General features: G+C 47.3%; 1 protein-coding gene across 4 annotated transcripts in view; it reads left to right on the top strand.

Annotated features, from left to right (window-relative positions):
• Positions 1–14746, top strand: part of TET3 (tet methylcytosine dioxygenase 3) — a 99421-nt gene that overhangs the window by 76228 nt on the left and 8447 nt on the right. For all 4 annotated transcript variants that reach the window (XM_011358134.1, XM_011358135.2, XM_023529476.1 and 1 more), the window contains 5 exons: positions 4832–5040; positions 6229–6379; positions 8897–8986; positions 9474–9611; positions 14389–14725. In XM_011358134.1, coding sequence (XP_011356436.1) covers positions 4832–5040; positions 6229–6379; positions 8897–8986; positions 9474–9611; positions 14389–14725 — 925 coding nt within the window. The remainder of the gene's footprint in view (positions 1–4831; positions 5041–6228; positions 6380–8896; positions 8987–9473; positions 9612–14388; positions 14726–14746) is intronic.

Below are 14746 nucleotides of genomic sequence, written 5' to 3'. Positions count from 1 at the left end.
AAAGAATCTAAAACTGCTTAGAGCATTCACAGGCATGAAGAAGCATGTTGTCCTCACCCTCATGAAAGGTGACCATTGCAGTGGGAGGCTGACTGAGTCTGTCTGTGGCTGATCAGGATGGGGTGTTATCCCCGCAGAGGACCCATCAGGGAAGTGACATCTGCCCCTTTCTCTTGCTAATTCATGCAGTCCTTGAGGAATTCCACATTCTTGGGCTGGTAACTGAAGATCCTTGGAGCACAGGTAGAAGAGCTAGGGACTGTTCCAGGTTCAGGAACAGCTGGCTATGTAGATGGCACTGAAGAGGAGAATATGCATTTCCACCCCTGGATACCCATGGTGTGTCCCTACCGAGGGCTAGCAAGAGCACAGTGACCTGAGCAGGGGAGGAGGGAGGCACCCAGGTACAGCATGAGGTCAGTTCCTGGGACTATGAGAGGAGACTAGAATGATGGAGGGGGAGGAATTGGTCCTCAGTATGTTCTCCAGGGTCTGTGGACAGAGCACTTTGAGTACTGTGAACTTGAGGTTTTATCCAAAGGATGGAACAGCTTGTGAGTGACATCACCGAGCCCTGGTAGGTGATGCCAGCTTTGAAAGAAAAGCCTAGATAGCAGGGAATGGATAGTGACAGTGTTCCCAGAGGGGAAATTCCTGTATCTGATGAGCGAAGATAAAAGGAGAGAGCAAAGAAATTGTTTTTTATGAGAAGAGCAAATGGTGGTAGAGCATAGAACTCTTACAGTGGCAAAAAAAATTAATTAATTAATTAATAAAGGCTCTGCGTGTGTGTGTGTGTTTTCTAACTATCTCCCTTAGTGGAGTGGACTTCTCTTGATATTGCCTATACAGCCTCCGAACAACTATGTATTTTGGTTGGTAGGGCTTATCTAAAGCGTTTTACCTCATTGGAAGTGGAGAGGGGCCAGGTGTTCCCTTCCCTGCCCCCCTGGGGAAGTGACCTGCAAACACCAAGAAGGACAGATTATTCTTGGTAGCGGAGTGGTATCAAGAGCTCCAGATAGTGGTATATGGCCCTAGGCAAGCAGCAGTGTCCAGTTGTCTTTGGTGGACGATGTATCCTGTGGTTCTCCCCACCCTGCCTGCTCCCATGTCTGGAGCCTGGGTCTTCTTTACCAACCAGGGTTCGTGTTTCTGTTTGCAGCCTCAGCCCTGACCAGTACCTTTAGCTAAAAAGCAGTGCGCCTGACAACTTTTAGAGTTGACTGGCCACGATCTTGGGGACAAAGTCGAGGAATATCGTGGGTACCCAGCAAATGTTTGTTAAAAAGACAGGCGGATGACCCAAACAGCCGTTGGTAATCTCTCATTTTAAGGTGGCCTCTACAAAGTATGAAAGTCACTGAGTGTAGGAGTAAGAGAGTGACCCAGGTAGCATTCTGAAGGCCCAGATAAATGAGGGAATGCCAGAAGCAAACATCACAGACAGCAAAAACGGGCTTTTGGTAGAACCACAGAGATGTTGCTTGGGCCAGTCTGTAAAGGTAACAGGTCCAAAGGCAGGTATTTGAAGGCCTCTCAGGAGCATGGTGGAGCAGATTTACTGGGGAGCCCGGGATTGGAACCGAGTACCAAGGGTGGGAGTTACAGGAGGATAGACTTGTGGTTCTACTGGGCGCAGTATTATTCTCAGTTCAGCGTTCGAGGAATTCCTGCCCAGGGTCTAGGTGAGATGTTTATGATGCTGTGATGGTGTGTGACCCGTTTGTGATGCCAAGTTCAGGTGTTGCTGTTTTCGGGCCTTCGGTTGGCCTTTGACTCTTGCATTATGCATTCCATCCTGCTGAGTTCCTTCATAGAGTGTGGGTAGGGAGCTCTTCTTTATTGTTTTCTTATAGTTTTTTTTTTTTTTAGTGTACCCATAGGCCTATAAAGGTGTGGCCACTGAGAGCTTCTGCTTGTGCCTAGTGACATTTGTGTGTTTGCCAATTGGGAAACCAAAAGGATGTGGATCAATCACAGCTTGACAAGTCAGGTGTCTCCTTTCATGCTCTAAACACATGTCCCAAGAATGTGATAAGCTAGTGAGAGGAGGTTGACAGTAGTGCCTCGAGAACCCTAGTCACAAAGACTACTGTCTTATCAATACCTGCAAGTATGTGCTGGTGCCATGAGCGGGAAGCCAGGAGGTTATCCAGAGAGTTCTAACACACATATGATTTAACAGATGCTGTTCACATGTTCCTGATCCCCAAAAAACAATTAAATAATATCATTGATGCTTCCATGGGGGGCATCATTATCACTATGGCTCAAAGCAGGAACTCATTCCCAGAGATATGTTTTGCTTAGCATGCAAAGCGTCCTTTAGAATTTTGAAGGAAATTCTGACGCCTGCTACAATAAAAATGGACCTTGAGAACATTATGCTAAGTAAAATAAACTAATCATGAAAGGACAAATGTTATATGATTCCATCCATGTGCTGTACCCAGAGTCACAGTCAGATTCATGGAGTCAGAAAGTAGAGTGGTGGTTACCAAGAGCTGGCTGGGGTCAGGGGAGAATGAAGAGTTAGTGTTTCATGGGTACAGTTTCTGTTTGGGAAGATGGGAAAGTTCTGGAGACAAAAATTCTGATGATGGTTGCATACAATGTGAATGTACTTAATGCCTCTCAACTGTACAGTTAAAAATAGCTGAAGTAGGAAATTTTATGTCGTGTGTGTTTTACCACACACAAAAAATTAGATTTGATGTTCACATCTTTATAAGGGGAGATTTCATATAAAAATCTGGATTTCTGTTTTCTCCTTGCAAAATTAAAAGAAGTAGCTGCATTAGGCCGGGATTCCCTCCAAGCAGCAGTAGATAGAGAGGCCTGGCTTACTCCTTTGAAGGGGACGATGCTTGTACTTTGCCATGGTCCACACCACTTCCTAGTCTTACATCTGGCCCACTTTCCTTATTTATACTGCTCGCCTGGCTGCCGCTTCGACACTCCCTGCACTGACATACTTGTGACCAAGTCTGTTTCCAGCCTGGGTATCTCGTGACTTCCAGACCTGTTCTGTGGGGCCTACTGGAAACAGCCACTTGCATGTTCCAAAGTACCCCCCAGCCCTGCCGTGTTCCCCATAAACAACACACACCCATTCTCCTCCGCCACAAAACGTGGAAGTCATTTAAGACTTTCTCCCTGTCCCTCAGCCCCTATAGTCTGGTCGTCCCAAAGTCGCCTTTCTCCTACATGTCTCTGGAGTCCATTCCTTTTTCTATTCATTCTTCACTGCCCTAGTTCAGGACTTTGTTTTTGCTTGTGTATGTCTGCGGTTTCCCAGCTGGTCTCTCAGTCTTTCTGCTCCCCCAAGCATTCACCCAACCCCTTCCTACACCCCACCCCTTCCTATACCCGACCCCTTCCTATACCCCACCCCTTCCTACACCAGGAAGCTATTTACATAAATAAGCCCCCTGCTTGATAGTCCTTGGAACCCCACCTTGAGTCCTTCTCCATCAGCCTGCCACTCAAAGTCCTTCCCATTCTCCCCTCTTCATAGGCCCCCACATCTTACCTGGTCACAGAACTCACTTGGGATCCTTGAGAGAGATTCAGCCACCTCATTCCCCAGCCCCCAGGACCCTTTGCCTTGATAGGTTGTTTTATGAGCCAGGACAGTGTTCGGGGAGTGAGTGACCAGTGAGGTGAGAACCTGGGTGAGGGAATGGCCGGGTCCCGAGGAGCAAGCAGTGCCGTGCCCAAGGCCCTAGATTTCTTGTCAACAGTCTTATTGAGATACAATTCACATATGACATAGTTCACCCATTTAAAGTACACAGTTCAATGATTTTTGATATATTACATTATCTCTTTTAAATTGCATTAGAATATACATAACAAAAGTTGCAGTTGTAACTCTTGGTAAGAGTACGGTTCATTGGTGTCAACTGCATTCACCTTGTCATGCAGCCATTACCACAGTCTATTTCCATATGTTTTTCATCATCGCATACTGAAACTCTCTACCCGTTAAACAATAACTCCCCAGTCCCTTTCCCCTCACACCAGGAACCACTATTCTACTTTCTCTCTCTATGAACTTGCCTATTCTAGATACCTCTTGTAAGTGGGATCATAACAACATTTGCTCTCTTGTGTCTGGCTTGTTTCACTTAACTTGATCCTCAGGGTTCATCCATGTTGTAGCAGAATTTCGTTCCTTTTTAAGATTGTATAATATTCCATTGCCTGGATATGCCACATTTTATTTATCCTTTCATCAGTTGATGGACACTGGCTTGTTTCCACCTTTGGTTGCTGCAAATAATGCTGCTCCAAACATGGGCGTACAGGTGTCTAGCTGAGTCTCTTCTCTCAGTTCCCTTGGGTGTATACCTAGGGATGGAATTGTCTAGTCATACAGTAATTGTATGTTTAGCTTTTTGAGGAACTGCCAAAAAGAGTTTTTCACAGCACCAAGGTCCTTGCTTTTTAACTGAAAACATAGAGATATGCAACATTTTCTCTGCAAATGTTTTAGGACAACGTAAAAATCTCAGTATATTTTGGCTTACAATTTTATCTCTATTTTTATTCCTAAGTCCACATAAATCATCAATAACTTAAATGGTTTAATCATTTCTTATTTTCTTCTTAAAAGAATAACTTTCGTGTTTCTCATTCCCTAATTGTAACGATCTCTTAGTCTGTGTGGTTGCTGTCGCCAGGGTGTAACACCCCTAGGGTACTGTCCTGAAGACCTGCACCCCCAGGTCTGGTCGGCAGAGGTGAGGGGCATGTGGCACCCTGTGCAGAGGAGCGTGGGTGCCTGGCTCCCGCAGTTAACGGTGCCTGCCCTGCATTCTTGCAGGTGATCCGCAGACACACGCTGGAGGAGAAGCTGCTCTGCCTGGTGCGGCACCGGGCAGGCCACCACTGCCAGAACGCCGTGATCGTCATCCTCATCCTGGCCTGGGAGGGCATCCCCCGCAGCCTTGGAGACACCCTCTACCAGGAGCTCACCGACACCCTCCGGAAGTATGGAAACCCCACCAGCCGGAGATGTGGCCTCAACGATGAGTACGTGGGCAGGGCCCCGGGCAGCAGCTGCAGGGGACTCTGGGCAGCCCTGAGAAGCCACTTGCCCCATCCAAGACACTGTTTGTCCTGCAGAGTTAGGCCTGGGTGGAAAGAATGCTTACTCACAGCCCTGACTTGGGTTCTGGTCCTGGCTGGGGAGGGTCTGTTGACTTGGCTCAGTGTTGCCATTGTGCCCCCATCGACTCTGAGGCCCTAATGATGGTAACAAGTGTGAAAAGTGTGTGAGTGCTGCACCAATATAAGGCACCAGTGGTATTCATAGAACCTACCCTCAGAGGGTTTTTTCCCATTGTTTAAATTATGGTATTTTTGCTTATGGTAAAATTCATCCTTTGAGGTATATTGTTTGAAGAGCTTTGACAAATGTTTACAGCCACGTAGCTGCCACTACCATAATCAAGATATTGAACAGTTCCATCATCCAAAAATTTCCCTCATGCCCCGTTATAGGCATGTTCTTCCCCCGGCCCCAGCAACCACCAGTCTTGTTTCCCTATAGGTTTCTCTTTGCAAGAATGTCATATAAATGGACCCATACAGTGTGTAGACTTTGTCTGGCTTCTTTCTCTGAGTGCAGTGTTTCCAAAGTCATCTGTGGATGTGTATCAGTACCTCGTTCCTTTTCACTGACGAGTAGTATTCCACAGTGTGGGTGTATCACAGTTTGTCCATTCCCCTGTTGAGGAACATTTGGATTGTTTCTGGATTTTATTAAGCATTGAATTGTGACGTCAGTATTTATTTGCTTAAAGGCCTGTAAACACCCAGGCCTGCAGAAAGCAGGCATGTTCACACCCTGTGGTTCACGTCATCCCCGTCTATGCGGTGTGTGTTCGAGCTGGTCAGGATATTAGAGTTAAGGCAAAATATAAACCTTATTGGGTTTTGACTGATTCTTCCCACTTATCACAAACAGGGGCCCTGTGCTCCGCCCAACAACAGACTCAGATCTCCAAGCTCAGGAGTGAGAATAGAATGGACTGCTCAGAGCTGGCTCTGTACCCAAGGAAATTTGGGGAAGCAATTGAGGGCAGGGAAGGATGTAGTCCAAGTCACTGGGAGGCCAGTGGATACCAGGCCTCAGCAGGTCCTCCTCCTGAGGGAGGAGGAAGATTCCAGAAGGAAAAAAAACGTGTCTGTGTGCCTAACACGTGATATGTGTTACAGCCGGACCTGCGCTTGCCAAGGCAAAGACCCCAACACCTGTGGTGCCTCCTTCTCCTTCGGTTGTTCCTGGAGCATGTACTTCAACGGCTGCAAATACGCTCGGAGCAAGACGCCTCGAAAGTTCCGCCTCGCAGGGGACAACCCCAAGGAGGTGAGGAGCTCACAGGGAGCAGTGAGACACTCCCACACACCCTGTCCCACCTGTGTCTTTAGTTGTCCAGGTGGGAGCTGGGGTTAACACACCATGACACAGATGTACAGAAAGTGGAACTTGCTTTATCTGCTTATTTGCTGTGAAATGTGTAGAGAGGGTACAGTGAGTAAAAAATTAGGCTTACCAGTTACAGGTAAGCTTCAGACTCTTCCGGTTTAAAACAGGCTCTTTAAGTTAAACATTCAAATTCCTCATCAGAATTCAACCATCTTAAATGGTAATTTTTTTCTCACCATTCTTCCTAAGATGTTCTTTTTGGGTCTGGGAGGTATCACAGGAAGACGGCCTCTCAGCCTTGGGCCATTCTCTGGGCTGATGCCTGACTTTCTGAGGTGTCCCTCACCCTGTCTGGCCGCTGGGCATATGTCTCCGAGCAGTTGTTCAGTTGTCTCCTTACTAGGGGCCTGGCCTGGTCATGGGGCACTAGGCCAGCATCCACACAGCACAGCCTCTAGGCCTCCTCTCTGCAGTCTCCTCATTGAGGGCCAGGCCTCCTTCTCAACCCCATGACAACCGGACAAGGGGCCCCTGGATCTCCACTGCAGGCCACACTCAGGCTGTGGGAACCAGGAGCGTCAGGTCAGGCCACCTCCTCCTCTGCTACTTGCCCTCTGTTGCCCGTGCAGTGAAGTGGGGTCCTAGGAGGTGGTCTCCACTCAGAGTTCCAAATGCTAAGAAGGTGCAGGTCTGTCTAGGCTCTCTGTCATCCCCACCCCAGCCTCCCTGCCTCCCTCCTGCCTATGCTTCTGTGAGGGTAGGGTTCTGGGTCCCTTTGCCGGAATGCAGGCAACGTCTCAACCCTAGCCAATAGCTCCCAAATCTCTCCAGCTCCTCAGATGAGGAGGGCGTCCCCCTTTTCCACCGGGTGGGGACTGCCCTGGGGCCTGTTTGTTCTATACCACATATACACTACGTTCAGATTTCAGATTTCCAAGTTTGGTGTTTCAGAAGTAAAAGGAAGCATTTTCAAATTTAGAATCCTTTTTTTTTCCTCAAAGCCTGGCTTTGGACTGTTGCATGAGCTAGTCTAATAGTCTGATTTGACATTAGACTTTTATTTATGACAGCGTCTGCCCTCCCCAGAAGCAGATGCAGTAGCTTCAATGAATGCAGGAGTCCCAGGGCCACGAGGAACTAGGAGTTACCAGGAATGAAAATGCATTGGTTTAATTTCTCAGCAATATTTCTCCTATTCCATCAGCTACTGTTTCTGTGTATTTACTAAGTCCTGAGTCCTCTGCCCAGCACCTCTCGTATCTCAGTTAATTTTACAACACCCCGATGACCTAGGCACTATTACTCCCACTTTCCAGGTGAGTCACACAGCTTGCCCAAGACCATATGGCTATAATGGCGAAGTCAGGGTTTAAGCCCAGACCTGTGTTTCCCCAGAGCTTATGAGCCTCACCTCCATGCTGTGCTGGCTTTGGGTCCACTGTGCTGGTGGCAGCATCAGAGTGGCAGCCAGGGAGGTGCAGTCAGGAATGGCTGACAGCTTTGCTATCCCGAGTGGATGGACATCTGAGCTATTGGTCTCGTTCTTCCATTTCTAATTCTATAAACTTGGTTCTTTCCCTCTTCCCACTTTCTCCTGCTTACTTTCCTGAAAACTCTCTATGCCTTCTCCGAAAACTCTTCGAGGCCTGCCAGGAGCTTGCCCAGTCCTACTTGCTACTCGTGGAAGTCCAGAGATTGGACCCCTGTAACTTTCACCAAGTGTAGTTGCGGGGGCTGCTGCATTGTCTAGGGCAGCATTGTCCTTTGGAACTTTTTGTGATGATGGAAATGTTCTCTGCTCTCCAGGACAGGAGCCACATGTAGCTATTGAGCATTTGAAGTGTGACTACTGCAACAGAGGGACTGAATTTCAATTTTATTTAATGTTAATTAAAATTAATTTATATTTCAATAGCCACATGCGGCTTGTGACTATCATATGAGACGATGTGGGTGTAGAGGTTGGAGCTATGAAATCCGTTTGTGTACCTGGCTCAGGACAGGCTCTGGGCCTGACTGGCTGAGGAATTTCTGACATAGACCTTGACTTTTATTTATCCTGTAACATGGGAAAAACAATCCACAGTCATTGCTCCTCCTCTTACTTGCCACCATACCACACCTCTACCCTAGGGTGTGGAGCACTCGAAAGCAAGAACCATTTTTCTGTGTTCTGAGCAGCACTGGGCTAGAGCCTAGAAGAGCAGTCGCTTGGCAGTCAGGATGACTGGACTGACAGGCAGGGGCTTTTCCTGGTGAGCTTCAGTTTCCCAACTTTAGAATGGACATGGCAACACACCCTTCACAGAGGGAACACTGTAAAAACTACCTGATGGCATCTTACTTCCTACTTTCCCAGTGGCAACCCGGTGTTGGTTCTGGAATGGTGGCGAATTTCCAGTGTCAGGGTTTGCCAGGCAGGCTGCTCTGGATGTGTGACCTCTCTTCTCTTCACAGGAAGAAGTGCTCCGGAAGAGTTTTCAGGATCTGGCCACCGAAGTTGCACCCCTGTACAAGCGGCTGGCCCCACAGGCCTACCAGAACCAGGTACTGGCTCCTGGGCCTTTCTGTGCCCACATGTCATCCACATCTGTGCCACGCTCCCTGAAGTAGGGAACTAGGAAAGTGGGTTCCTCTGTGCTCCTTACAGGAAAAGCCCAGCCAGAGATGGAGCAGGGATGTAGTTCTTTCCTAAGACCCCTTTCCCACACCATGCTGACCATACCTGAGAACATCTCTTCTCCATCCCTGGGCTTCATCCCCCTCCACTGCCTCTGGTCTGGTTTCTACTAATGAGGCTTGAGTTTCTCTCCTTTTTCACCCCTGCATCTCCCAGATGAGGCAAGGGGGACTTGAGATAACTCAGGAGGAAGTAATTCCTACAGGGGCCTCAGCCAGAAACCTCCTTCCTGCAGCCCAAAGGCAAGGTGACTGATCCTTAACGTCCCTCCCCCAAGATCTGGCCTCCCCATGTGCAGAATCAGGGCCACTCACCTCAGGTCTCATGAGCAGCTCTCTTTGGCCATCCACACAGGTGACTAATGAGGAAATAGCGATCGACTGCCGTCTGGGGCTAAAGGAAGGGCGGCCCTTCTCGGGGGTCACAGCCTGCATGGACTTCTGTGCCCACGCCCACAAAGACCAGCATAACCTCTACAATGGCTGCACAGTGGTAAGGAAGCCTCTGTCTTGTCACAGCCCCACTCACGGGACCATCCTGGAAGAGGGCCGACTGGTGTATGCAGACAGGTGGGCTCGAGTGGGGAGAGACCAGGACACAGATTCTCAGACTCTGGGACTGCCCTGCCAGACTGTTCACACCTGCCCTCCACTCTGAGAAAACCCTCACCAGATGCATGGACAGAGCTGGCCTTGTTTCTGTGGTTAGGCGGATGCTGCAGAATGCAGCCCCTTGGGCACCTGGAGCCCCTCAATTATCTAACCCTTTTCCTATTTAGGAAAACAAAGTGCAGCTCGCTGCCAGTGTTCATTTAACATCACGTGTAGGAATGCTACGTTTTCTAGGTTTTGACATTTTCAGTGATCAAAGTATTGAAAACAGAATTCTATAAATAGAATGATGTCATTTGTTTCCAAAGGCTATCGATATGCTAGAGCGATGTGAAAATAATAAAAGTGAGATATTTCATGGCAAACTTTGGGGATAAGGTTAGGACTATAATCCGCCTGTTATCTTGAGGCAAACGCTGTAGCCGCAAGCGCCACCGGCGAGTATTCTCAAGGCCCTTGGGAAAAGGGCTAAAATGTGGTTCCAGGTCTCTGTGGACACTTGGATTTAAATCTAAACAACTTCTCGATTCATTCATCGAGCAAATGTTTTACTGTGCCCAGGTACGACTTTAGATGCCAGGGAATAAAATGCACAGTCTTGCCCAAGTATGTGATATACTGTCCAGTAGCAGCGAAGACTGTGAGAAGGGGGTGACATGATAGGAGATAATTTAGATGAAGTGGCCAAAGAGGCCTCTCTGAGGAGAGGCACCTGAGCTGAGACATGAATGAAGCTACGGAGTAAGGGACTGAACTTCTGGGGGTGGATTGCTGCAGGCAGAAGGACCAGCACAAGCTAAGCCTCGGGGGAATGAGAGTAGAGGGCTGGGCAGGGACCAGGTCACAGGGAGGCTGGGCAAGGCTGTGAGTTCTGCTCTAAGTGTGATGGGGAATCCCTGGAGGGCTCTTGAGCTGGGAATGGTAAGATCTCATTTATAAAGTTAGATGTGCTCCCTCGTTCCTGCAGATGGAGAATGAAGTGTGTCAGGTAGGGGTAGGGGAGTGTGGGAGGGAATTGGAGGAAAAGGCCAGGTAGGAGGCTGGGACAGTTGTCCAGGCCAGAGGTGACAGGGCTAGGGCAGGGTTGAGGGTGGGGATGAGAGTAATTGGACAGATGTTGGATGATTTCAAAAGTACAGCTGAGAGGATTTGCTGATGGACTGGATGTAGGGTGAGAAAGGAGACTTGAGGACCACTCCAAGATTTTTTGCTTGAGCAACTGGGCAAGTGTTGGTTTTATTTACTGAGATACAGACTAATGGGGGAAGACCAGTGTTGGGGTGAAAAACCAAGAATTCTGTTTTGAGTTGTTTGCTAGATGTCCAGGTAGAGATGCAGAGTAGTCGGGGAGAGGGAGGGGTCTAGAGAAATGAACTTGGGACTGAAGAGCGTGTAGTTCCTGGTTATAGCCATGGAGCTAGACGCAGTACCAGAGACATGGATGTATTTGGGGAAGAGAGGAGGTTTGGGCTTGAGTGGGGATACCCTAGAAGGGGTGAGGCTAGCTCTCTTCTCTGCTTTTTAAGTAGATTCTGGGGGAGCTGTGAAAGAGGCAAGGGTACTGGCGCAGTTATCTCAAAGGGGGCTCCCAGAATCTGGTGTAGCTTGTATCCCCATGGAGACTCAGGGACCTAACCCTAGGATTTCATTTCTCCACCTTGTCTTCCTTCTCCGTGTCCAAGCCTGAGAAGCAAGATAGGACAGGCTCCTGTCTAGACTGTGCTGTGAGGGTTTCTAGCTGAGATAGAAAGGGCGGACCCTCCAAGCCATGAGGAGAGAGGCAGGGAAGGAGGATGGGAACACAGAGAGGTTATCTGGGTTCCAGAGCTTCTAGAGTTTGGAGTGAAAAAGGTAAATTTTTTCCAAAATGAATAGTATTTTTTACTAATTAACTATTCTTTATAAAAAATTTTAAGTAATATAAGGAAGTAGAAAGTAAAAATTGCCTGCAATCTTGTAGAAATAATCAGTGTTTGCATTGTGATGCCCATCCATTCAGACATCTGACTGTGTGTGTGCGCATGTACAGCTGTATAAGTTTTACACAAAGGGGATCACATTATGTGGATCCCCTGCTGTTCTATGACCTGCTTTTCTTAACTTAAGGATCTGTGGTGGACAGCTTTCTGTGTCAGTGGCTGTAGGTTTACTTTAGCATGTTCTAAGGCTGTATGTTTGGCTCTGCCATCATTTATTTGACCAGGCCCCTCTCGATGGACAATAAGTTCTTTCCAACTTCCCCCTCTGTAAACCACGGGAGGGACCATGGTCACACACCTGTGTAGTGGTGTGTAATCCCTTGAGGTGCTGGGGTGAGGACAGTTTCAGGCTTAGTGTGCTTATTCTTTGGCTTCCTTGCCAACAGAGTGTTTTGTCAACCTTTTCAGTTTTTGCTTGCCTGAGTGGCAAACCTTATTTTAATTTGTGTTTCTTTTATTACTAGAGAGTTTGAATACCTTTTCCTATTTTTCTTGCTCGTTTTAATGTCATCTTCATGACTGTCGTACTTATGTCCTTCTGTTATTTTTTAACTGGTTATTTATTACCTATTATTTTTTTAGCCGCATCTGTTGACATTTGTAAGACATCTTTATATGTCAGAGAGAGAAATACACCTTCTGTCATATCTCATTCTTTGCCTTTTTTCTTTGCTTTGTTGTTTACAACGCTGGGTTTTAGAGGATTGTAGGAAGCAGGACTGGTGTTCAGTCCAACTCAGAAAGTGCACAGGGGTCCGGTTGGAGCAGAGTAAGTCTGAAGACCCCCACAAACTCTGGAAAGAAGCACGCTTGGTAGAGCACCACACCAAAGGAGAAACGTTAGATGAAAGTATGACTACAGCTGACTCCAGAAAAATGTTCAATAATAAAATGCCATAATCAAAATTGAAAAGCCAATGCAAACTGGAAAACAACATTTGTCACAAGTGACAAAGGGAGTGATGGAAAGATTGTATTAGTGATAATGAATAATCTAGTAAAAAAAAAAAATGGGCAAAAGTCATAAAACTCACCGAAAAAAGGAAGACAGAGTTGTGTTCACATGTACCCAGGATTCGTTTTAATTGGATGCGAAGACACAGAAATGATTGTTATGAAGGAAGAAGTTTATACTCACAGAGCCCCACAAGCAGAATCCACAGCAAGCCACACAGGGCCATGCAGAGAAGCACCAGGGTCGGTCAGGAGGCAGAAGGAGTGAGGGAGAGAGCGTGCCCAGAGCCTTTATTGGGGACTTTGTTGGAAGGAATGGGCGAGGCAGGGTAGGTACACTGAGTAAGCTTAGGATTGGGTCCTTCCAATAAAGTCTGTGGGCTCTGGGCTATCGGGGTGGTCCCTAGTTGTCCATGCCTAGCCTTGGGGTGATTTAGGGCAGGGGGAATCTTGGCATGTGCAAGTTGATAAAAGAGATGGTTGGAGGTACACGCTCTGGATCGGTTAATTTGTATATCAAATGTGTGCTCACAGGGGAGTCGTTTGCTATCTCTAGAAATTAGCTAGCCCTGGGAGGGGCAGTCCCTCCAGGATCAAGGCTCCAAATGCCAGCACATCAAGAAAACAGACAATAAGAAAATATAGTCAATAAAGAGTAGAAAACAGACAATAAGAAAATATAGTCAATACATTTGAGAAAAAATAGAACCTTGTTAGTAAACAACAAGATACGTTTTGATAATGAGCAAAAAGTTTTTAAGAAATTGGTGGCAAAATTACAGGCAAAAGTATAAAAAAATTGAAACTCACATTCTGACAGTATGAGTGAAACACTAATGATGATAATCATTTTGGAGGGTAGTTTAGTAGTCTGTGGCAGTTCTGCTTCACAGCATTTATTCTAGGGAATCGAGTCTTTAAAATTTTAGCCAAAAGGATTAAAGTATCGTTTATGATAGGAAAAAACTGAAAACAAGTCCAAATGGTAATGAGAGATTAGTTAAATAAATTAATGCATTGATACAGTAGAATCAGATCTTAAATCATATTGAAGAATATTTAATGCATAAGAAAACATACTCTATTTAAAAAGATGAAGTTATTACAGAAACTGCATGCATCCTGTTTAATTCCCAAAAAGTGAGTGTGTACATGTGTATATGACCAAAGTGTTTACAGTGATTATTTCTAGGTGGTGGGATTATGGAGATAATTTTTATTTCCTTTTTGCTGGCCTAAGTTTTCTACAACCAGCACATGTAGTTTTTAATAAAAAGGAAAAGTATTTCAAGAGCAAAAGGAGGCCGAATGTTCAGGGCAAGGAGGATAATGGTGAGTGGTCCCAGGCTCCACTAGTGGATTTATTGCAGTGGCCATTATGCTGTGCTGGAGAGTGGAGCATGTGCCCCAGCCCTGCCCCCTTGCCAGCCATGTCACCCTGGGCCAGCTGTCTCATCCCCTCTTGGCCTTATTAAGATCGCATGAGACAGTGTGAGTGGACATGCTTTGAAAGCTGTAGAGCAGACTAAATGTTGGTGATACTGTTATGCTATGAACCAGGATGGATGTGCTTTTTAGACACCCTAAAGTAATAGGGAGCATTAAGACCAAGTGGATGCCTGGTGTTGGGGCTTTTTGGGGAAGGGGTATCACCCATGGGGATGCTCAGCCCTTCCTCCCAGTACTGGGCTCCCCCAACTCATGCCCCTCTCGCTGCTGGAGCAGGTCTGCACCCTGACCAAGGAAGACAATCGCTGCGTGGGCAAGATTCCAGAGGACGAGCAGCTGCACGTGCTCCCCCTGTACAAGATGGCCACCACGGACGAGTTCGGCAGTGAGGAGAACCAGAACGCCAAGGTGGGCAGTGGGGCCATCCAGGTGCTCACCGCCTTCCCCCGCGAGGTTCGGCGCCTGCCAGAACCTGCCAAGTCCTGTCGCCAGCGGCAGCTGGAAGCCAGGAAGGCGGCAGCCGAGAAGAAGAAGATTCAGAAGGAGAAGCTGAGCACCCCGGAGAAGATCAAGCAGGAGGCCCTGGAGCTGGCCGGCATCTCCACTGACCCAGGTGTGTGGGGAGCAGGCACCC

This window comes from Pteropus vampyrus, unplaced genomic scaffold, assembly GCF_000151845.1.
Source record: "Pteropus vampyrus isolate Shadow unplaced genomic scaffold, Pvam_2.0 Scaffold37, whole genome shotgun sequence".
In the NCBI taxonomy this organism is placed as follows: domain Eukaryota; kingdom Metazoa; phylum Chordata; class Mammalia; order Chiroptera; family Pteropodidae; genus Pteropus; species Pteropus vampyrus.
This window is presented reverse-complemented; position numbering and strand designations above follow the sequence as displayed.